The sequence below is a fragment of the Hippopotamus amphibius genome, chromosome 2 (assembly GCF_030028045.1).
Source record: "Hippopotamus amphibius kiboko isolate mHipAmp2 chromosome 2, mHipAmp2.hap2, whole genome shotgun sequence".
NCBI classification, from domain to species: domain Eukaryota; kingdom Metazoa; phylum Chordata; class Mammalia; order Artiodactyla; family Hippopotamidae; genus Hippopotamus; species Hippopotamus amphibius.
This window is the reverse complement of record NC_080187.1, coordinates 35,115,050-35,139,467: the sequence shown is the minus strand read 5'-3', so window position 1 is coordinate 35,139,467 and position 24,418 is coordinate 35,115,050. Positions and strand designations below refer to the sequence as shown.

The 24,418-nt window shown below is 42.9% G+C and overlaps 1 protein-coding gene across 4 annotated transcripts in view; it reads right to left on the bottom strand.

The window, feature by feature from the left end:
• The window catches only part of XPA (XPA, DNA damage recognition and repair factor), a 182,921-nt gene that overhangs the window by 129,573 nt on the left and 28,930 nt on the right, over window positions 1-24,418 (bottom strand). The window contains exons 1-2 of one of the 4 annotated variants that reach the window (XM_057720165.1): window positions 18,261-18,323; window positions 1,709-1,763 (exon numbers count right to left, since the gene is read on the bottom strand). In XM_057720165.1, the coding sequence (XP_057576148.1) occupies window positions 1,709-1,763; window positions 18,261-18,263 (58 nt within the window). In that variant the 5' untranslated portion in view covers window positions 18,264-18,323. Of the gene's footprint in view, window positions 1-1,708; window positions 1,764-2,878; window positions 3,102-18,260; window positions 18,324-24,418 lie in introns of those variants that run through there. The other 3 variants (XM_057720166.1, XM_057720164.1, XM_057720167.1) reach the window with 3 other exon arrangements.

The window sequence follows — 24,418 nt, the reverse complement described above, 5'->3', positions numbered from 1 at the left end:
CTATAATTACTTTGGAAAACAGTTTGGCAATTTCTTAGAAAGTTCAACATACACCAACTACCATATGATCCAGCCATTCCTTTCCTAGGTATCCCAAGAGAAATGGAAGCCCACGTCAGCACAAAGACTTGTACACAAATGTTCGTGATAATGTTACTCTAATAACCCAAAACTGGAGACAACCAAAGTTCATCAGTAGAGGATGGATAAACAAATTCTGCTCTATCCATACAATGGAATAATATTCAGCAATATAAAAAGAATGAGTTATTGACATATTCAACAATCTGTAAGAATCTCAAAAGAATTATACTAAGTTATAAGAAGACAGACAAAAATGAGCACATACCATATGATACCATTTATATAAAATTCTAGGAAATGCAAATTAAGCTACAGAGACAAAAGCAGATCTATGGCTGCCTGGTGACTAGGGATAGGACAGAGGGGTTTCAAAAGGACAAAAGAAACCTTTTGTGGGTAAGGGACATACTCACTATCATGATTGGAGTATGGTTTCACAGGTACACACACGTCAATACTTATCAAATTATACACTGTAAATATGTGGAGTTTATCATATTTCAATTATATCTCAATGAAGCTCTTAAAAACATTTTCTGAAGTATATATGATACAGGATGTTTAAGGAAGAAAATCTAAATCAAGCTTTATTTTCTACTAGATTGTGCAATTATAAATGTCTTCAAAAAATTTAAATCTTGTTCCAAAAGCTGAAAGTTATGTTTTAAAAATTGACTAAGCACTCAATGTACTATACAAATTGCTCCATTGATGACTGTATTGGTCAGAATAGGCTAGATTAAGCTACAGTAACAAACAGCCCAAATCTGAGCAGCTTAATACCACCGAGGTTGATTTCTCACTAGCTTCGAGCCTCCATAACAGTTGATAAGGGGTCATGTTCGTAGCAGTCTCCCGGAGGCCCAGGCCAATAAAGCTCCAACATCCTGGCATGTGGCCTCCTTAGTCAATGCAGCCAGAGAAGAGAGAACTAAAGAGCAAGCCCCTGCAACTCAATGCTCTCCAGCCCACAGGTGATGAACACCACTTCTAATCACACTTATTGGCCAAAAATAGTCACATGACCACACTTTACTTCAAGGGGACTGGAGATGACATGACGTAGGGGAGAAGCAGATATTGGTGAACATTAATAATCTACCACAATTACCCATGACACAAAATGATTTCCACACCAACAAATGACAAAAGGATTGAAATAGAATGTACTCAAAGAATATGAACCATCCATTAGCCAGAGGTTCTATCCAGAAAAGGTGGGAAAGCTGCAACTCCACCCACACTTAGATGTCCTCTATTCTCTCAATACATTCCCTGAACTGAGAGCCACAATTCCTGACAAGCCAGGGACAGATGGATAGCAACTCTATTTGACTTTTAAAAGTCTCTAAGCTGCCTAGATATCAACTCTTTTACACTTGCTATGCATACCATCAAATACCTCCACCACGCACTCATTCAGTATTTGCCCCTTGGGCCCAGGTGTTGGAAAAACCCATCAGGTGGGGCCTACACTCAAGAGGTCTAAACAAGGTGCTACGGGAACACAGAAGAGGGAGCCATGAATTTGTTTAAAATGTTTTAAACTCTGACCTAGCTGCTTTTTTCTTCCTGCTTTTGTAATACAAATCTGGGTCCCCACCTTACCAATACTGCCACTTACCAGCTCCATGGCTAGATGCAAATCCCTTCACCTTTTCGAGGCTCAGTTTCCTCCCCTGTAAAAAGGGAACAGTAAGGCTTACCTCCCAGGATTGTTGTGAGGACAAGAATGAGATCATGTCTATGGAATTGCTTTGTAAACTGTAAAGTTCTGTGTCAGTGCAACTTATCATCACCATCACCATCTTCATGGCTGTCTTGCACTGTCTAGAAGGGGAGCCCCAGGGTTGGGGAAGGCCCAGAGGAGAGAGGGGCTCCCAGTCTGACCCTGGAGTCAGGGCCTCTCTCTAATTAACTCTTCCTGGCAAAAGTTCCTTGCTGGACATGTTTGCCTACCATCCAAAAGCCAGGTGAGGCTTCCAGGGGCCGCCCACTGGCCCTGATACACGGGGGAGGAACGATGATTCACTAGCCTTCTAACAGCCTCGCTGACAGGCCTCTTGGCCCAGCCCCTGGCAGAGGCTGTAGAGGGTTGGCAAGGGTGCAGCAGGGCCATCAGGTTTTTTAAGCAAAGAAAGAGAGAAAGATGGAAAGAGGAAGGGGAAGGAAAAAGAAAGATGAAGGAAAAGAAAGAAGAGCACAAAAAGGCAAAGAGAAGAAAGGAAGAAAAAGAAAATAAAATGGGATTACCAGGGGCTGGGGGGAGGGGGGAATGGGGAGTTGTTATTCAATGGGTATAAATTTTCAGTTTTGCAAGATGAAATAGTTCTGGAGATTGGTTTCACAACACTGTGAATGTACTCAACACTACTGACTGCACATTTAAACAAGGTTAAGATGGTAAATGTTATATTATGTGCTTTTTAACAGTTAGAAATTAAAAATTATTTTCAAAAGTGAAGAAATGAAAAAGGGAGGAAGGAGAAGCAGGAAGAAAGAAAGGAGGGAGGAGAGGAAGGAAAGGAGAGAGGGATGAAGGAAGGAAGGAAGGAAGGAGAAGGGAGTAGGGAAGGAGTGAGGGAGGAAGACAGAGGAAGGGAAAGAAGGAAAGACAGAAAGGATGGAGGCAGGGAGGAAAGAAAGGGAAAAGGAAGGGAGGAGGAAAGAGGAAGGGAGGAGGAAGAAAGACGAGGAAGAGGGAGGAATCACGGGGATGAAAAGGAAAAGAAGAGAGGAAGACGGGAAGAAATGGAAATGAAAAGAGGAAAGAGAACGCCTTTTGGGAGACTACCTGGCAGCGCACGCACGGCCCCCCGGGCTCTCCGCGCGAGGTCCGCGGGGGGCGCGGGGCAGAAGCCTGGGGGTGGGGGCTGCTGCGCTCGACGTCATCGCGGCCCCGCGTTGTGCAATCGCGCGCAGGGCTGGTGAACGGCTCCGCCAGTGGGTACCGCTCTCCTTGGGTGGCTGCGAGTCCCTTGGCCTTTGGCCTTCCGCCCAGCCAGCCCCACGGCGGCGGCGGCGGCAGAAGGGCGATAATTGCCTAGAGACGCAGCACTTATCCAAGCCGGTTGTGCAAGGAGCGCGGGAGGCAGGGCCCGGGGCGGCGGCTCTCACGCCTCCGCGGCCAGGCATGCGCGCGGGGGCGAGGGGCGGGCCGGGGTCGCAGGGGGCGCCTCCGGCTGCTGCCGCTGGAGACGCCGCCCCGGTCCTCGGGAAGGAGCTGCCGCACGACCCCATGATCGCTGCTGGGCGTGGGGAAGACCTGGGTTCCCAACCGGGCCCTGCCACCTGCGATGGTGTGTGATCTCAGAAGTCACTTCGCTTCGGGTCCCCGGGCCCCTCTGTGCGCTAGGAGTAAAATCACTGCTTCTCCCTGCGGTTGTGAGGCTTAGAAATAGTGCAGGGGAGGCCTAGAGCAGTCCCAAGCACACACTGCGTACACGGTGAGTGGTAGCCGTTAATTATTTCTCTTATCGTCTGCTCCAGGAGCTCACGCTAAAATTCTTTACGCTAGCCTCGCCTGCCTAGCTTACACCCTGCCTATCACGATCTGGGTTTAAGTTTTGTCTGCCGCTGACTTGCTCGATGACCTTGGAAAATTTGCCTACCCTCTCTGGTCTTCAGTTTCCACTTTCGAAATGGCGTGATGAAGGTCCCTACTTAATCTGTTGGGAGGATTAAGTAAGGTGACCCTTGCAAAGGCGTGAGGCTCATACCTATAACAAATTCTGCCAGCCGCTGTCCTTGAAAAATTCTTTTCCTTTGGCTTCCATGACAACGAGCACTCCAGGTTTTCTTCCCACTTCTCTGGCTACTCCTTCCCAGTCTCACTGCAGGCTCCTCCTCCCTTACACATCCCTTAGTCGGTGTGCCTTGGGTTTCTCTCTTAGGCATCCCTCTGTTACTTGGTGAGGGGTGACTTGGTGACTGAATCCTCTCCAAGACTTCAGGGCCCAGCATCTACACGCAAGCCAAACCTCTCTTCTATGGATCCAAATATTTACAGGACACCGCCAGTTGGGTGGGTGCCATAGGAACCTCACTTTCAACATGTTCCAAACTGAACACATCATCATCCTATCCCAGAATCAGAGAGCAATGTCTAGGCTCTCCATTCGTCTCAGGCCAGGTAGAAACCAGAGAGCCACCCTTAAGGCTTCCCTCTTCCCCATCCTCCTACTATCCAAACCATCACTATGTCCTCTCCTTCCTACCTCTTTAATGTCCCTTCAGTCGATTTTCCATTCTTGCTGTCACTATCCCAGTCTTGGCCATGGCTACATTGCTCACTTGGGGGACTGCAACAGCCTCTTATCGCTCTGTCTCTAGTCTTGCCCCCAATTAGTTCTCTACACTGAAGCCAGAATGACCTTACTAAAATATGAATCTTATCGTGTCACTCCACATGTTATTTGCCTGCTCTCCAGACTCTAATCACATGGAACTTATTTCTGTTTTTAGAGTGCCATGCCTCTTGGCCTTCTCACATGCTGTTCCCTCTGTCAAGAACACTTACATTCCGTCTTTATTTTGTTCAGTCCTACTTGTTCTACAGATCTCCACCTGGACACTTCCTTTGCATATAGCTTCCCCTGCTTCCCCACCAATCCCGAACTACCTTAGGGACCCCTCCTATTTGCTCTAAAAAGTAGGAATACATGAACTCATCTCATGATGAATTCGTTTTGACACAAACTTTCTAAAACGCAAAAGGAAATGTGTATCAAAAGCCTTTAAAATGTCCATATTCCTCAACCCAGCAATTCCTGTTTTGAGAAATTTAAGAAAACTTGAAAGATGTACTCAAATATTTAGACACATATTAATCAGAATGAAAAATGGAAACAATCGGAAGGTCCAATAAGGAATTGGTTAAATATTATATCCATACAATGGAATACTTTTCAGCCATGAAAAATATAGGAGTATATGTAATATAAGGGAAAATCATTCACAGTATAATGTTAGGTGGGGAAAATCAGGTTACAAAATGCTAGGTATGCACCAAAAGGATCTAATTTTTAAATTAAATTCTACATAGAAAAAAGTATCAAGAAATATATACATGCCAAAATGTTCATAAAGAGCATTTCTAGGTGATGGGTTTATGGGAGATTTTAATTTAGTTCATTTTGCTTATCTGTGTTTTCTCCGATAATCCTGTATTTGCTCTCAAAGTATGTGATTTTTGGCCATGCTGTGGGGCTTGTGGAATCTTAGTTCCCCTACCAGGGATTGAACCCACGCCCTCAGCAGTGAAAGCACAGAGTCCTAACCACTGGACTGCCAGGGAATTCCCATGACTATTTTTTTTAAGATAAAATAAATGTTGGTTGACTGACTGGATATTTTTATCCAGAGGCCTGAGTCCACCTAGCTGGGATAGGGGAGGGGCCTAAACACCAGGACAAAATGTGTCTCACCTGTATCTGATTCAAATACACAGCAACACCAGTGGGAGGAAAAAACACTTGCTCCTTCAGTAGTAATGGATTGCTAGAGGGATTTTCATTCATCAAGAAACTTGGCTTGGTAATTTTTAGGCTGGTATTATTCACCAAGATCTTGGAGATCTTCAAATTCCACTCCCTCAACTTGGAACTGGGGAACTGGAAACCCAGAGATGATTGGGGACTTGCCAAACCTGTTCAATCACACAGGAAGGTAGTGGCAGAGCTGGAATTTGAATATGTTTCCTCACTCCCTGGTCTCTGCTCTGTCCAACACATGTTCCCACCCCATCCCCAGCAATTGACCCCAAGTCTTCCTACATAGACACACACACACACACTTACCACACAGAGGCAACCTGCTAGATTTCCATCCAAAGTCCATATATCCAGAAAGCAGACCACCCTTGGATTCACTTAATTTTTTATGATCTCTCATACTAATTTTTGAGAAGGTAACCCACCTGAATCCCCCACCAACCTCTATTCTAAAGCATCTCCAACTCTGCAACAAATACATTCCAAAACATCTCCAACTCCGTAACAATTACATTCCAAACCCACTTTCCATAATATACTCTCTTTTTGTTTGTATTTTTATTTTATTCTTCCAACGGTGCTGTAAAGTAGCTATTACTATCTTTTTGCCCTGTGAGGAAACTGAGATTCAAGGAAGTTAAAAAACTTTCTCAGGGTCACAGTCATAAGTGCCACAGTCAGCTTTCAAACTCGTACTCTGAATAGACTCCACCCTTTACCAGTGTGGACCTGTTTCCCTGGTCTACACTGCCATGCCCGAGCAGATGTCCCTTTTTGTAGTCTGCTGAGAGACATTTTTGAAACTCACAGGAAATCAGAGCTAAAGAGTCCTTGGAGGTCCTCATTTCACAACTTGTTCCATTCTTCAAACAAACCGTGTTGTACAAGTGGTTTATACCATGAACTGTGGACAGAGAAACTGAACTTAAACCGTGGCTCTACCACTTACTGTGTGACTTTGGGCAAGTTACCTAACCTCTCTGTGCCTGACTTCTCATCTGCGGAAATAATAATAGTATTTAATTAATAGACTTGTTACAAGTATTAAATGAGTTGCAACATGAAAGCACATAAAACAGTGTTTGGCACACGGTTAGCTCTCCATAAACAGAGAACTCTTACCATCATCATTACTATACTATTATTACTACTACTAAGAGTTTATGATACACCAGGTATGATACACAAGATACTGAATGAGAAAACAAAGATGATATAGACATTGTCCTCTCCTCAGGGAACTTATGGTACGGAAAGAGACTGCAGAAACCATATATAATTACAATGTAATAATATGGTAAATGCAATAACATAGATGTTTGTGGACACTTTGAGAGTGGGTATGACTTGTCCAAGGGAGCAGCAAAGTTAGGACTTGAGCCCAGGTATCCTGAGCCTCTTTTTAGCCCACTTCATCGACTGGCAATTTGCCCATGGCACATAAAAGTGTGACCCAAAGTCTTTCCACATGGCACCAAAAAGAGACTCCTAAGGCCATTGACTGCCTCAGCTGAAGATGTTACCAATAGTCAATAAACATTTGCTGAATGAGTCAATGCATCGAAGGCATTAGTGAGAAGAGAGCCAACTCTCCCCTTGGCTCTCACCTCCTCATCCTGCAGGCATGAGGCAGTGGCAAAGGGCAAAGCAGCAGTGAGCCCTGGGAGACAGCTGGTCACCCTCTCTTCACCCTCAAAAAGGTGGTTAATTCACCATTCACTGGCTTCTCCTTTGCCACAGCTATTTCTGAAAATTTTCGTGCACTCAAATTTAATCAATTCTACATTCTGTGTTATTTGTATGTGCCCAACTCTAGAAAGGACGGTGAATCAGCCCCATTCCCTGCCCTCAGGGACTGTGAATTCCAGTAGAAGAAATTAATCATGACAAATTGCTATCCTGCAAGGTAGAAAGTGCTCGGGGCCACAAGAAAGGGAAAGAACAAAGACAATTGCAATCCAGATCATAAGAGCTCACACAGAGAGTGTGGCAGGCTGAATAATGGGCCCCCAGAGAGGTGCACTTGCTCACTAACCCCGGGACCTGTGAATAGTATTTTATATGACAAAGAGTCTTTGCAGGCATGATTAAATTAAGGATCTTGATGTGGGGAGATAATTCTGGATTATCCAGGTAGGCTCTACATATAATCACAAAGTATCTTTGTAAGAGGGAGGAAGAGGGAGATTTGACTGCAAAGAACAAGTAATGATGAAAGCAAAATGTTAGAATGATTCCAGGAAGGGACCCTGAGTGAGGGAATGCAGGTTGCCTCCAGAAGCGAGAAAATAAAAGGAAATGGATTTTCCATGAGAGCTTCCTGGAAGAACCAGCCCTATTGACACCTTGAAATTAACCCAATGACACTATTTCTGATTTCTGGCCTCCAGGAGTATAGGACAATAAATCTGTGTTGTTTTAAGCCACCAAGTCTATGGTGGTTTGTTTCAGCAGCCATAGGAAGCTGACACAAATCGATTACTGGTTATATGTTAGGCAATCTCATTGGGTTTTATACATGAACTCTGGAGCCAGACTGCCTGGGTTCAAATCCTGGCTTCACCATTTCACATCTGTGTAGTTTTGGTCACCTTACCTGTCTGGGCTTCGGTTCCCTCATTAATAGGAGAGAAATAATACTTAGTACCCCTCTCTTAGGAACGGTATGAGGCATGATTTGTAGGAGATATTACTAATGCTCACCATCATTTGGCTCTCCTCTCCTTCTACGGGAGTCTACACTTCCTGCCGTCTTGCAGTAAGGTAGCACCATGTGACTACTTCTGGCCAATGAAATGGGAGCAGTGAAAACCTCTGTGGAACTTGGGCCACATGACCACTGATTCACATGTGCTTCTGGGCAAGTCACAAGCTCACTCAGACTCAGTGACACGAAGAACCTCTCCACTGTCCCTTCCAGTACTCACTCTCCAGGACTCTGAGCACCATGTGAGAATATGGACAGTAAACGAGAGAGGAGGCGAGAAGAGGTTTACAAGGGATCATGGGGACAGTGTGAAACACATGGGGTGTGTGTTATTTGGATTCCCCAGAGCACATGTACACACAGCAAAGGAGGCACTAGGATGAACTTCGTTATAATAACTAATTAATTTAATTAATTATGGCAAATGATTCTAGGCTTCCATCTAAAGTCTCTTTTAAGAATAAATTTATGTTTTTAAAAAAGTGAATTGATTTAAAGAACAAATATTAAGTAATCTCACAGGGGTCTGTGGATGTGACACAAATTGGAAAGGAGGAATCAAAAGACTAAAATCCAGCAATGTCCCTAGAACAATGAAAAGAACATAGGCTTTGGAACCAGACAGGCCAGGGGTGGAACCTAGTTCCTGCATTTGCTGGCAGCTTGACCTCTGTCAACTAACTCAGGCTCTCTGGGATGATTTCCTTATTTTTTGTTTGTTTGTTTGTTTTATAAATTTATGTATGTATTTATTTATTGGCTGCGTTGGGTCTTCATTGCTGCACACAGGCTTTCTCCAGTTGCAGCAAGCGGGGGCTACTCTACATTGTGGTGCGTGGGCTCCTCACTGCAGTGGCTTCCCTTGTGGCAGAGCACAGGCTCTAGGTGCGCGGGCTTCAGTAGTTGTGGCACGTGGGCTCAATAGTTGTGACTCTCGGGCTCTAGAGTACAGGCTCAGTAGTTGTGGTACACAGGCTTAGTTGCTCTGAGGCAAGTAGGATCTTCCCAGAGCAGGGATGGAACCCGTGTCCCCTGCATTGGCAGGCGGATTCTTAACCACTGCGCCACCTAGGAAGTCCCCTTTACTGTATTTTTAATGGGGATCACTATTCCTATTTCATAGGGTGGATATGAGGATTACAACTTACTTTCACCATTGCTGACCTTGTATTCTTCCTTCTTATTGTTACCTGTGAGTCGACCCAATTTGTATATGGGGAGCCAATCCAACCCACATTCCCAGAAGGCCTGGCCAGGTTCTGGGGAGGCAGAGCCCAGTTGGGCCAGCTTCCTGCCCTCCAGGATCTCCCAGCCTCGTGGGGCAACTGACACAAAATCAGAGAACCAGAATCCACAGCCTAAGTGCCGTGGGAGACAGATGCAGTGGAGGCATTGAGGTGGCTACAAGGAGAGCTCCAGTGCCAGAGATGGGTCTCCAGCCATGAGTAAGATTTCAACAGGCAGATGTGGGCAGGGAATGTATACTAGGTTGCCTTACCTCTCTGAGCCTCAGTTTCCTTTTTTGTAAAATATAAATAATACCACCTACCTTTTGCCTGCTACTGTGAGGATTAAGTGGGATAAAACCAGGGAAGCACCTACCACAGTGTCTGGTTCATACTAGGCACTGGATAAATGGAGACAATTACTTTACTATTATGCTGGCTGATAAAGGCCCAGTGGGTGGCCCCCTTCCATAATGGAATTCTCTTCTCCTTCCCTGTGACTCACCTCCAAAGGCTGGCCCAGGGGCTGGGACGTCCCAGGCTCCTGGGCAGGTTGGAACTACCAAGCTCCCTAGAATAAGGCCTTTATTCAGAAGAGCTCAGTGCTCAGAAGAGCTCACCTCGTCTCATGCCCCCATTCTGCAAACACAGATCCTTGATCCCCAAGAGAAAGACCATGATTTTCTTTTCCCCAGTGTTAGGGCTTGACCTTAAGTCCAGATTTCTACCGTCTCAGAAGAGAAAGACCATGCCTCTAAGTCAGCCCAGGTCCTCCCAGCCTTGTCCTAAAGATCCTGCTATGCAGGAGCCCAGAGAGACCTGTTGGGAAGAAGCAGGAGTATGGGGTGCTAGAGACCTGGGTTTAAGTCCACCAGTTGCTGTCTGGACCAGGGTCGCAGCCCTTTCCCCGCTAGGCCTGCACGTACTGAGATTGGCTGCGGTGGGCTGAGATTCCCACCTGTGGCTGACTATCAAAAAAACACCAGGATAGCATGAATCAATCAGTGCAGACACTGGCAGGGTCCTGGTGGTCCTCTCCTGGACTAGGCATGAACCTTGTGCTGGTGGGGGAGGAATAGAACATGCAGTGTGTGCAGTGTGTGTTTCCCAAAGTGAACATGGGTCAAGCACACATTTCCCTGCCCGTCTCCCTCTGCTCTCAAGTGCCCAGCACTGTGTCCGATACATGCTGGCTCCACCTCAATGTGTCCAGTGTGTGTCCTGCAAGTTCCTCTTCCTGAGGAAGGTCCACATTCCCAACAAAGAGGCAGGGACCGCATGATTTTTTTAAAAACTTGATCGAAGTATGATGTATACACCATTACGTTCACCTATTTTAAGTGTACAGTTCAATGATTTATAACATAAATTTACAAAGATGTGCAACCACCGCCACAGTCCAGTTTGAGAACATTTCCATCATCCCCCAATTTCTCTCATGCCCATCACTCCCCATTCCCACCCCCAGCCCCAGACAATCATTAATCTGCCTTCTGTTTCTATGGATTTGCTTTTCCTGCACCTTTCTTATAAATGGAATCACATAATATATGGTCTTTTGTGTCTGGCTTCTGTCACTTAGCATAATTTCTTTTTGGAAACTTATCCATGTTGTGACATGTGTCAGTACTTCATTCCTTATCTCATTCATTTCACATCCCTGGTACCCTCCCAGTGCCCAGAACATAGTAGGTATTCAGGAAGCAGCTGAGGAATCTCACACAGGGACCAGAGGCCCTTCCAAAATGAGAGCAGCTACCAGCCAAAGAAATCCCAGTCAGTCCCCAAGCTTCTATGGATGAGGTGCCGTTACCCATGCCCGCTACCAATGATGTGAATATAGCAATCCATCTTCAAACTCATGATTGTATACCAGTTGAACTGTCACGCTCTCAACTTCAGAGGTATGCTGAAACATCCACCACTTATCCTGAATTTGCCTTTATTCCCCCCTCATCCTGTCTCTGAAAGCCATGGTGACTCATTGGTCTGCAATTAACTCTCTTTTTTCAACCCTGAATTGCCTGAACTAGTTGAAGAAGAATGATATTCCAAATACAACTAGTCTCCAACTATTACTGTACTCTCTCTCCCCTCAAGTCTATCCATTTTTGCTTCATATGTTTTGGGACTCTATTTTCAGGTGTATATATGTTTATAGGTGTTACCTAATTTAATACTCATTGTTGGATTAAAGTTTTATCAATATATATTGTCCTTCTTTGTCTCTTACAAACTTTTTACTTAAAATCTATTTTATCTCCAAAAGCACAGGCAACAAAAGCAAAAATAACAAAATGAGACTGCATCAAACTAATGAGTTTCTGCACAGCAAAGGAAACAATCAACAAAATGAAAAGGCAACCTATGGAATGGGAGAAAATATTTGCAAACTATATATCTGATAAAGAGTTAATACCCCCAATATATAAAAAACTCATACAACTCAATAGCAAAAGAGCAAATAACCCGATTTTTTAAATGGGTAAAGGACCTGAATAGACATTTCCCCAAAAAAGACATACAGATGGCCAACAGGTACATGGAATGATGCTCAACATCACTCATCATCAGGGACATGCAAATCAAAACCACAATGAGTTATCACCTCACACCCGTAGGATGGCTATTATCTAAAAGTCAAGAGATAGCAAGTGTTGTTGAGGGTGAAACCCAACTCTTGTGCCCTGTTGGTGGGAATGTAAATTGGTGCAGCCTCTAGGGAAAACAGTGTGAAGGTTCTTCAAAAAATTAAAAATAGAACTATCATATGATCCAGCAATCCCACTTCTGGGTATATATTTGAAGGGAATAAAATCACTACCCCACAGAGATATCTGAACTCTGGTATTCACTGCAGCATTACTCACGATAGCCAAGGTATGGAAACAAGCTGCATCCATCAACAGATAAACTGGTAAATAAATGTAGTATATACAGTACTATGGCATATTATTCAGCCTTAAAAAAAAAAAAGAAAGAAAGAAAATCCTGCCACTTGTAACAACATGGATAAACTTGAAGAACATTATGCTAAGTGCTAAGTAAGATAAGCCAGACACACAAAGACAAACATCATATGATCTCACTTTCAGGTGGAATCTGAAAAACAAACAAACAAAAAAAGTAGAACTCATAGCAACAGAGAGTAGAATGGTAGAGAGATATCCATCAGAGGATACAAACTTTCAGTTATAAGATGAATAAGCTCTGGAAACCTAATGTACAGTGTGGTGTCTGTAGTTAATAATAACATATTATACACTTGAATTTTGCTAAGAAAGTAAATCCCAAGTATTCTCGCCATTCACACAAAATGGTAACCGTGGGAGGTGATGGATATGTTAGTTTGACTGGGGTAATTATTTCACTTGTATACATGTATGAAAGCATCATGTTGTATACCTTAAGTATATATAATTTGTATTTATAAAAAATAAGTTAAAATATTTTAATCTATTTTGTCCAATAATAATGTAGTCACCCCAGTTCTCTTTTGCTCATTATTTGCATAGAATAGCTATGTTAGAAACATCAGATGCCCACTTCTGCAGGACAACCAATAGACCTGTTATATCCAGAATGATGCTCCAGGTCTCCGTGAGTGTTGGTGCTGTGACCATTAGGAAGTTTTCTGTTTGTTTCCCTTTCCTACGAATCCTCACAATAGTCCATTAGCAGAATAATAACTTAAACTCTTCATACCGTCTAAAGTGGTTGAATTATCAGAGCCTAGTAATAGAGATAAGAACAACAACAACAACAAAAGACTATAAGGTAGGAGGCAATGCATCCCATAAAGATGTACACTGCACATCTAAGATGCTATGGAAGACCTTCAACTCAATGATTCATTCATTCCTTCATTTTACAGCCCCTGAGGACCTATCCTATGCCACTGCCTGAGCCGGACATAGCATTGAGCCACACATGGCCCCTGTGCTCTAGGACTTAGAGGATGATGCAGGCAAGCGGGGCCATTTTAAGACATTCATAGGCTGGGCTTCCCTGGTGGCACAGTGGTTAAGAATGCAGGGGACACAAGTTCGAGCCCTACTCCCAGAAGATCCCACCTGCCGTGGAGTAACCAAGCCCGTGTGCCACAACTACTGAGCCTGTGCTCTAGAGACCTTGAGCCACAACTACTGAAGCCCTCGCGCCTGGAGCCTGTGCTCCGCAACAAGAGAAGCCACCACAATAAGAAGCCTTTGCACTGCAGTGAAGAGTAGCCCCCACTCTCCGCAACTACAGAAAGCCTGCGCACAGCAACAAAGACCGAATGCAGCCAATACATAAAAAATAAATTAATTAATTTTAAAAAAAGACATTCATAGGCTATACCTAAGTTTCCAGATCTTTGAAATGGTGATAATAGGCAACCTCACAGAAGCGCTACAAGGGGTGAATTAGTTTAAAATGTGTAAAGCACTTAGAGTAGCGCATGGCACATGTAAACACAGTAAATGTTACCTATCATCAATCAGCAGCAGCAGCAGCATGACCACCACCAACCTTAGTTACTTTTTCTTTGGAAGCTGTATCCCATCAGTTAAATTTTAAACTTTTGTACTGTAAAAATTTTTAGTGTAAACATTTTACCTTTTAGTTTAAAAATGTTTTACTGTAAAATATGAGTAATTTTTCTTTACAACTTATAATTAATTTCAGATCTGCAATTTTCTTTTTATGTTTGGAAGCTAATATATTTTTCAAAAGAGCTTGAAAAGTTGATAATACCATCCCTCTGGACTCCAGTAGATAACATGGCCCTACCCAGTGTGACCATGTAGGGCTGCACAGGTGGTTTTTACTGTAAAACTCTAAGGAAAACCAATCTTTTGTAGACTATGAAGTGAATGTCCCATCCCCAGAGATGTGCACTGCTGCAGCCCTGGCCCTGCTGGGGAGGAAATCAAGGAGTGACACACAATGCAATAAAGATCACTTCCATTTGGGAGAAAAGAGAAGGGTTTATGGAGGGATGATATCGGAGCCAAGTCATGAAGAGCAGAAAGACTTCAGTCCACAAAGATGCTGTGAGAAGGGCAATCCAGGCAGAAGGGATAATAAGAGCAAAGATAAACTGCTCACTGTGGAAGAGTGAATAGTTCTGTTTGGCTGGAGCAAAAGATGTGTGAAGGGCAGAAGAAGGAAATGAGTTTGGAGAGAGATAAAGGAGCCAGATCAGGGATGGCTTTGAAAGTCAGGCTTACAGCTTAAACTTTGTCATGTGGGTGATAAGCAGTCATTGCATGTTTTTGAGGCAGGAAGTGTTATAATCAGAGCTGTTCTTTAGGAAAGTTCCTCTGGCAGCTGGTGTGGGGGGTGGGCTGGAGGGGGCAAAAGCTGGAGATAGGAGGCCAGTAAGAATATGATTACAATTCTACAAGCTAGAAGTCCAAAATCAAGGTGTTGGCAGTGTGGCACTCCCTCCAGAGGCTTTTAGGGAAATGTGAATCTACTCGTTGCCTCTTCTTCTGGCTGCTGTCATTCCTTGGCTGTGGCTGCTCACTCCAGTCTCTGCCTCCATCTTCACAAGGCCTTCTTCTAGTCTCTTTGTGTCTCTCCTCTGTGTCTTTCATAAGGACATTTGTCATTGGATTTAGAGCCCTCCCAGATCTCAAAATCTTGGAGTTAATTACAACTGCAAAGACTCTTTTTCCAAATCAGGTCACATTCACAAGTTCCAGGGATTAGGACATGGGCATATCTTTTGGGGGCTCCCTTTCAATCCACTACACATTGGCAAGAATGTGGAAAAATCAGAACCCTCACATACGGCTGGTGTGAAGGTAAGATGGTACAGCCACTTTGGAAAATAGTCTGGCAGTTTCTCACATGGTAACACAGAGTTACCATATGATCCAATGATTTCACTCCTAGGTACATACCCAACAGAAATGAAAGCATGTCCACACAAAAACCTGTACATAAATGTTCATAGCAGCATTATTCATATTAACCAAAAAGTAGAAAGAACCCAAATGTCCATCAACTGATGAATGGATCGATAAAACGTGGTATAATCATACAATAGGATATTGTTCAGCCACAGAAAGAAATTAAGCGCTGATTCATGCTACAACATGATTGAATCTTAAAAACATTCCATTATGCTGAATGAAATAAGCCATCCACAAAGGGCCATATATTGTATGACTTCATTTATATGAAATGTCCAGAATAGAAAAATCTATAGAAACAAAAGCAGATTCGCCGTTGCCTAAGCTTAGGCATGGGGGTGTGGAGGAAGAGGATGAGGTTGGGCACGAATAGGAAAAGAGTACTAATAGGTATGATGTTTGGGGGAAGTGATAAAAACATTCTAACATTGATTGCAGCAATGCTTGCACAACACTGTGAATATACCAAAAAACACTGACGTGTACCTTAAATGGGTGAATGGTGTGGTATGTGAATTATATCTCAATAAAGCTGTTATTTAAAAAATAAATGTGTAGCACTGCATCCAGCTTGTAGAAGTTCCTCAGTACACCTGAGTTATACTCCCACCAGTTCCACCTTCCTGTGAATACTCTGATAGGGGTTCATTACATAGGCCTCACCTGGAGACAAAGGTACTTAAATTAGGGATGCATTCAAATAAGCTGGACACAGTTGCTCAGGCACATTCAAATATTTCCTGGGTACCAGCTACACAGAGGAAGCTGCAAGACTATTGAAGAGCCAGAGATGAATTGCCCATGTACCCAATCCTCAAGATGCTCTTTCACATAATGAAAAAGTGTGTGGTCTGTGCCTTCCTGCTTCTCTAAAATTGCCTTAATTAATCCCTCTCCTCTCCTCACCCGTTCCACGCTCCGGAAGATCTTCTAAAAGAAAACTGCAATAATTAAGTATTTACCACCACCAGAACCGCTCTTTTTTCTTTTAAAGGGAAACATATTTAACCTTAGCAGATTTCCCAGATTCACTTGCCCATAGAACACCTTGCAAATGGTCTTGCCCCATCTCCTCATTTTACAGATGGGGAAAATGACACCCTACAGGGGTAGAGAAGATGCTCATTCATAGCCACAGAACATCAGGAGCAGAAACCAGATGCACACCCCAGGCTTCTGATTCTCACCCAAAGCTCTTCTGGCTTTAACAAGACATTGATGACATAGGCATCTTGTTTGTTGAGATGCACTGACCTCTGATTACCTCTGTGCTCCTCATGACAGTGAGAGAGGCAACGCGGAGGAGTGGTTAAGAGCATGGATCCTAGAGCCAGGCTACCTGGGTTTGAGTCCTGGCTCCACCACCAGCTGGGAGTCCTTGAGACAGTTAACTGAATCTCACTGTGCCCCAATATCTCACCTTCAATATGGGGAAGGCGAGACTAGTACCTTCCTCACAAGGTCATCGTGAGGATTATGTGATTCAAGGTGCATAAAGTCATGTGCTAAACAGTTCATGCAGCTCAATATCAAAAAAGCAAACAACCCAATCAAAAAATGGGCAGAAGACCTAAATAGGCATTTCTCCAAAGAAGACATACGGATGGCCAAGAGGCACATGAAAAGCTGCTCAACATCACTAATTATTAGAGCAATGCAAATCAAAACTACAATGAGGTATCACCTCACACTGGTCAGAATGGGCATCATCAGGAAATCTACACACAGTAAATGCTGGAGAGGGTGTAGAGAAAAGGGAACGCTCTTGCACTGTTGGTGGGAATGTAAATTGATACAGCCACTATGGAGAACAGTATGGAGGTTCCTTGAAAAACTAAAAGTAGAGTTACCATATGACCCAGCAATCCCACTGCTGGGCATATACCCAGAGAGCACCATCATTCAAAAAGACACATGCACTCCAGCGTTCATTGCAGCACTATTTACAATAGCCAGGACATGGAAGTAACCTAAATGTCCATCAACAGATGAATGGATAAAAAAGATGTGGTGCATATATACAATGGAATAGTACTCAGCTGTAAAAAACAATGCAACTGGGACATTTGTAGAGACATGGATGGACTTAGAGACTGTCATACAGAGTGAAGTGAGTCAGAAAGAGAAAAACAAATATCGTATATTAACACATATATGTGGACTATAGAAAAATGGTACAGATCAACCAGTTTGCAAGGTGGAAATAGAGACCCAGATGTAGAGAACAAACATATGGACACCTAGTGGGGAAAGCGGGGAGGGTTGGGGGGTAATGAATTGGGAGATTGGGATACCAAATTGTATACGCTAAATATATGCAGTTTATTGTATGTTAACTGTATCTCAATAAAAGTTCTTAAAAAAAAAAAATAAAGTCATGTGCATAACTTGCCTCAAAGTATGCCTGGTGAAAAAGGAAGGAAGTTCTCACACAGGCTACAACATGGATGAAGACATTATGCTAACCAAGATAAGCCAGTCACAAAAAGACAAATACTGCACAACTCTACTTATATGAGATACCTAGAGAAGTCAAATTTATAGAAACAGAAAGCGGAATGGTGGTTGCCAGGGCCTGGGAGGAGAGGGGAATGATGAGTTGTTGTTTAATGGGTACAGAGTTTGTGTTGCAAGATGAAATAGTTCTGGAGATACATTGCATAATAATGTGAATATATTGTACTTAACACTACTGAACTGTACACTTAAGATGGTACATTTATGTTATGTGGGGTTTGTGTGTGTGTGTGTGTGTTTTAATGTATTCCTGGCACTCGGGGAGACCTGCAGTCACTTACTATCCAGTTCTGTCATGGTTTGATAAGCAAAAGTGACTGCAGACACTCACCATTAGTAGCTGCTTTAGGTTCTCTGGAGGCAAAATGTCCTCGTATAGAAGTTCCTCCTTCTCTACCAGGACTTGAACTCATAACAATTGCAACCCAGCAGTGAAACAAGTTGTCGTCACTCCTGGCATGCTCCATCCCAGAGGGCTCTCATCCGAGGCTTCTTCTAGCTGTAAACTCCTCCAAGACTCCATCTTCCTTCCTCCAGAGGTCAGGCCAAAGCCCTGAACTCAGAAGCCTTCCTCCACCTACTGGCAGGCTGCCTCCAGTTCTCCTGCTTATGAGAATAGCTGACAATCTCTCTGTGGCCTCTCTACCCAGGATTAGCATACCGGTTTCACAGGCCAACAGTGTGTGAGTTCCTGAGGGCAGGATGCAATCCCACAAGCAGAGGTGCTCAACCTGTTGGATGCACATCTGAATGGATGAGTTGAACTTTCATGGAGCTTCCGGGTCCACAGATACTTCCTGCACAGTAATGGCTCCCTTTCACTTCACGCATTTGCATTCTATTCCTCTCTCTGAAAGCACTGACCACTCCCTGCCTTCTATAACTAACAGGTATGCCCGAGGCCATCTTTGTATCCAGGGCATTTATCACAAAATTTTACTCAGGATTGAGATGAAAGTATGTTGAACTAAATTTGTTTTGCTATTTTAAAAAAATATTTTATGTTCCAAAATATTAACCACAACATTATTTATACTAAAGAAAAACTGAAAATAACCTAAATATCCAACAATAAGAAAATGACAGTTAATTATAATGAAGCTTGATGAAATATTCTATAGCCATTCAAAATAATAAATATGGACAATGAGTAACAAGATATAAAAGTTTTATGAAATGAAGTTAAGCAGAGAAAGTAGGTCATGGAGATGTGTACATATTCTGACTGAGAGCTGTAATTATCAACAGATATTAAATGTTAAGTACTTTATAAGCATTTTCCCACTTACTTCTTACGACTCTTTGGATTGGGTACTATAATTCCACTTTTACAGATAAGAAAATGGAGCTTTATAGAGGTTAATTCCCATGCTCAAGGTCTCACAGTTGGTGAGATATATAGGCATGACATACAGACCTAGGTGGTCTATGCTGGCCCCAAAGTCCAAGCCCTTAACCACTTTTTTACACTGTCTTCCAACAAAACCAACTGTACAAGTATAGTAATATTCTTAGAGAAATGGAAAGTTGTAAGTTCAGGCAATAGGGCATGAATATCATATTAATAATATTATACAACATTATTTGAACAGTAATTTTTAGATATTTTAAGGATAAGAAACAGGATGGCAGTGATAGAATTTCATGAGGGCATCAAGGTGGAAGGATATCTGGAGACAGGGTATGCAGCTGAAAAAGCATCTGAGAGCTGGCTAGATTGATGGGGAAGCCCCTTTCCTCAGAAGGGAAGCATGATTTGTTCAGTTCAGTGAGGCCAGCGCAGGGCACCAAAAGCTTGGGAAATGCTTGGTGAATGAGTGAATGAATGGGTAAGTGACCCTGAGAGCTGCTTAGGAGGCTACTGGTGCTAACTGCTGGGAGAAGTAATGGGCTGGTTACTGCGACAGAGTGTATGAGTCCCAGGAATGTGTGTGTGTGTGTGTGTGTGTGTGTGTGTAGGTGGGACTGAGAAGGCAAGAGGAAGAGGCAGAAGCCTTTGAGAAGCTGGGATCCAAGCAGCTTGGATTTAGTCATTCTCCCAGCTCTAACCTCTCTCAGCTAACTGTATGGCTCTCAGCCTGAGATCGCCAAAAAACCTGTGACGCCTTCAGCCATCCATCCTGGCTGCCCTACTCCCACCCACTCTGGCTCCACGTCATTTCCACCCATTCCAACCTCAGTGTTCCGTCTGCTCTCCCTTTGCCTGAAAGGTTTGGGCTTCCTGCAGACAAATCGTGTCTGCTTTATTTCCATTATCTCATTTCATCCCTCCAGCAACCCTGCAGGTAGGTTCCATGATTACTCCTGGAAGTATAATGGTAAATATATATTTGATCTTTGCCTCCAGTTCCTGGCACAGAGCTCCTCAAACCTACGGAATTTCCTGAGTGATAGGGGTGATAGCAGTGTCTTTTGTTACTCCCAATAAGCTTCTTTAACCACACCAAGTGTATGCTAACGAGGTCACTCTTGAGACCTCCAAGTAGCTTCAGGATGAGGGTTAGGAGTTTCAGCCCTACCTTCCCACCCCTGACTTGGGGGCGTGGGGAGATAGGTTGGAAATGGAATTCAATCGCCACGGGCGAATGATTTAATCAATCATATGAAATGAGGCCTCCAATAAAAAACAAAACAACCTAAAAAAATGAGTTTGTAGAGCTTCTGGGTTGAGGAACCCATCTAAGTGCTCAGATGATGGTACACTCACACTCCATAAGGACAGACTCTCCTCTACTCAGGACTCTGGGATCTCATCCTACATACCTCCTTATTTGGCTGTTCATTTAAATACTTCATAATAAACTGCAATAGTAAGTATAGAGTTTTGTGAATTGTTCTAGCAAATTACTGAACCCGAGGAGGGGGGTTGTGGGAAACCCTGATTTTGTAGCCAAGACTGGCAGAAGTACAGGTAACCTTGCACCTCACTACCTGCAAAGTGAAGGCAGTCATGTGGGACTGAGCCTTTAACCTGTGAAGTCTGACAGTAGCTCCGGCTATCAGTGTTAGAACTGAATTGAATTGCAGGACACCTAGTTGTTGTCAGAGAGCTGGAGAAGGGATGTTGGAAAAGACACCACATATTTGGTGTTAGGGAAGGGAAAAAAAAATCCTCATTCCCATTTTCCAGATGAGGACCCTGTGACTTGGAGAGGGAAAACATATAGTCACAACCCTAGGAAAGGCTGAGCACAGGGTCTGCAGGACTAGGTTCTAAATTTGTCATTAACTCCCTCACCTTCCACAGGGGATTAGGGAACCCTGCTTCCTTCATTCATGAGCGGCTTCAAGGCGTCATTGAGATGAGGAAGGTGGAACCGCTTTGTAAATCTAGGAGATAAGAATTGGAGAACAAAAGGGTCTGATGTGGGTTCAAATCCCAGCTTCGATGCTCATTTCCTGGGTGACCATGAATAGTTAACCTCTCTGGACTTATTTCTTCACCTACAAAATGAAGTAAATAGCACTGACCAGTGATGATTTAACTAGATATCAGATGTCAGGCACTCTGCACACTCCCTGACACAGAAAGCTCTAGTAAATAGTAGCTCTTAGTAATAGCAGTATGTTAAATCCAGGAGCTCACTAACCATAGTATTTATAATTTAAGACAGGAAGACATAGTGTCAAAGCCACACTGATATCAGGGAATGTGATTTACATGGAAATAAAATTCCGAATAAACAAAACTAGCCAAGCCAGGTGTGAAAATAAGACCCTGAGATTCTGGTATTTTTAGAAGCCATTTTGCCTGTCATTCTTGTTTCATTTCCCTACCTCTCTGGGGATGGGTTTTTAAATAATTTGACTGCTGATCTGCAAACAAATCCGCATTCAAGGTGATCAACAAGTGTCCTCCATTCCTTTTCATTCATCCAACTATCTGTCCATTTAGCAAACACTTACGCAGCAGCTGCTTTAGGCCAGGCCCTGAAGTAACTGCTGGTGCCACAGTGGCGAGCCCAGGCCCATTCCTGGCACCAAGGAACTTCTGGTCTAGTCCAGAAAACAGATCAGTCACTGGGTACAGAAAGAGGACAGCTTCCCTGAAGAGACGGCACATGAGGAGCCACCTGGTGAATAGCTGGGACAGAGGTGAGGGCAGGTCAGGACCAGGTAAGAGAACAGCCAGAGAGATGTTTGGGGAAAAGGGCAAGTAAGTAGGTGTGGTGGAGGAGGAGCCTGGTGAGATGGGAAGAGCCCTGATCTTAAAGGATGGCACTGGGACTTTGCACCAGATTAAACATCTGCTTGAGCTAGAAAAAGTGGGCAAAGACAGGGAGTAGGGAAGATTCATCATGGTCACCCAGAAGGGTTTTTGTTTGTTTTATTTTTAGTCCTAGGGTTTCAAAGGGACTAGACTTTGAACCCAGCTCCATATTAAACTCTTGTTTAATTTTGGCAAACCACTGTGTCTCTCTAAGCCTCATTTTTTAAATCGAAGTATAGTTGATTTACGTTTTGTTACTTTCAGGTGTATAACACAGTGATTCAGATATAGATAGGTAGGTAGGTAGGTAGGTAGGTAGGTAGGCAGGTAGATAGATAGATAGATAGATAGATAGATAGATAGATAGGTAGATAGATATTCTTTTAGCTTCTTTTCCATCATAGGCTATTATAAGATATTAAATACAGCTCTCTATGCTATACAGTAGGTCCTTGTTGTTTATCTAGTAGCAGTAGTAGTAGTAGTAGTAGTAGTAGTAGTAGTAGTAGTAGTAGTAGTGTGTATCTCTTAATCCCAAACTCCTAATGTATTCCCATCCCCATCCCCCTTTGGTAACCATAAGATTGTTTTCTACGTCTGTGAGTCTGTTTCTGTTTTATAAATAAGTTCATTTGTATCATGTTTTTTAGATTCCACATATACATGATATCATATGGTATTTGTCTTTCTCTGTCTGACCTACTTTACTTAGTATGATAATCTCTAGGTCCATCCATGTTGCTGCAAATGGGATTATTTCATTCATTTTTATGTCTAAGCCTCATTTTTATCAACTGAGGCTAAGAGAGGAAAGGAGATGAATTCAAGATTTCAAAACTTGAACCCTGAATCCAGGCTTAAACTGGTCTGTTCATATCTGATTCCAGGGGAAAGAGTGCTTATCAAATTGAAGGTCATTGAAAGGATCTTGGATGAATGACATAAATAAAAGTAATAGTGTGCGCATGAATAGGGCTGTGGCTAAGGTTAGTGTCTGTGGCAGATGGCATAGAACCTAAGGGTTTGTAAATTCAAAATAAGCATAGATGCATTTGAATAAGATTGGTATGTGAGGCTACCCGAACAAAATCAAACACAGCCAGCATTCACTCCTCTCTCCCCAAAAAGGACTACCTTGCCCATATCCTTTAAGATTATAAGAATATGGACAAGCAGGAAAAATGAAGCAGTCATCAAAACCCTGGTCTCAGAGAATTCAGGTATGAACTGGCTTCTATCCAATTCCTGCCTAAAACCTACCTGAAATTTGGCAATATCTATTACAGATTTAAAATATTTATGCCCTAAAAAAATAAAATAAGATAAAATATTTATGCTCTATGAACTAATAATTCCACTTCTGGGAATCCATTCTAGAAAAAATAGTGAAAGATGCAGACAAAGATGCATACAAATATATTCATTAACATATTGTTTATAATAGCAAAATTTGGAAACAATTTAAATGTCTGTTTTACACTGGGTTTCTCCAGAAGTAGACTGGAGGCAAGGCTGTGAATGCAAGTAGTTTATTTTAAAAGTGATCCCACGAAGCACCGGTAGAGGAGTAAGGAAGTGGGTCAGGGAAGGAAAGAAAACCTATAAAGGGCAAGTTTTGTTTTGTTTTGTTTTTTTATTTTCACCAAGAACTTTATTGAACAACATATTCACCCTTTTGTTCCACTACCTTCTGCCATACTTTAGACAACTTCATAATTCAGTCTTCCCAAAACTTTTTATCTTTTTGAGAAAAGAACTGTTCCAGGTGCCTTTTACAGTCTTCCAGAGAATTGAAATTTTTTTCATTAAAAGAATTTTGTAAAGACCAAAATAAATGGAAATCCGAAGGTGCAAGTTCTGGTGAATACAGCGGATGAATAAGAACTTCCCAGCCAAGCTATAACAGTTTTTGTCTGGTCATCAAAGAAACATGCAGTCTTGTGTTATCCTGATGGAAGATTATGCGTTTTCTGTTGACTAATTCTGGACGCTTCTCATTGAGTGCTGCTTTCAGTTGGTCTAATTGTGAGCAGTACTTGTTGGAATTAATGGTCTGCTTTTTCCGGAAGGAGCTCATAATAGAGGACTCCCTGTTTCCACCATGGACAAGTGGAGCTCAATCCCATTGGGGAACACTGGGAAACAGTGTAGACCACACCTCAGAGTTATCCCACCTGGTGATAGATGGGATTAGGGCATTTACCCACCAATTCCCCATCTGTCACTGTCTGATGTGGCTTCTGGGAGCATTAACTTCCTGAAATGTCCATTTTGTTGTA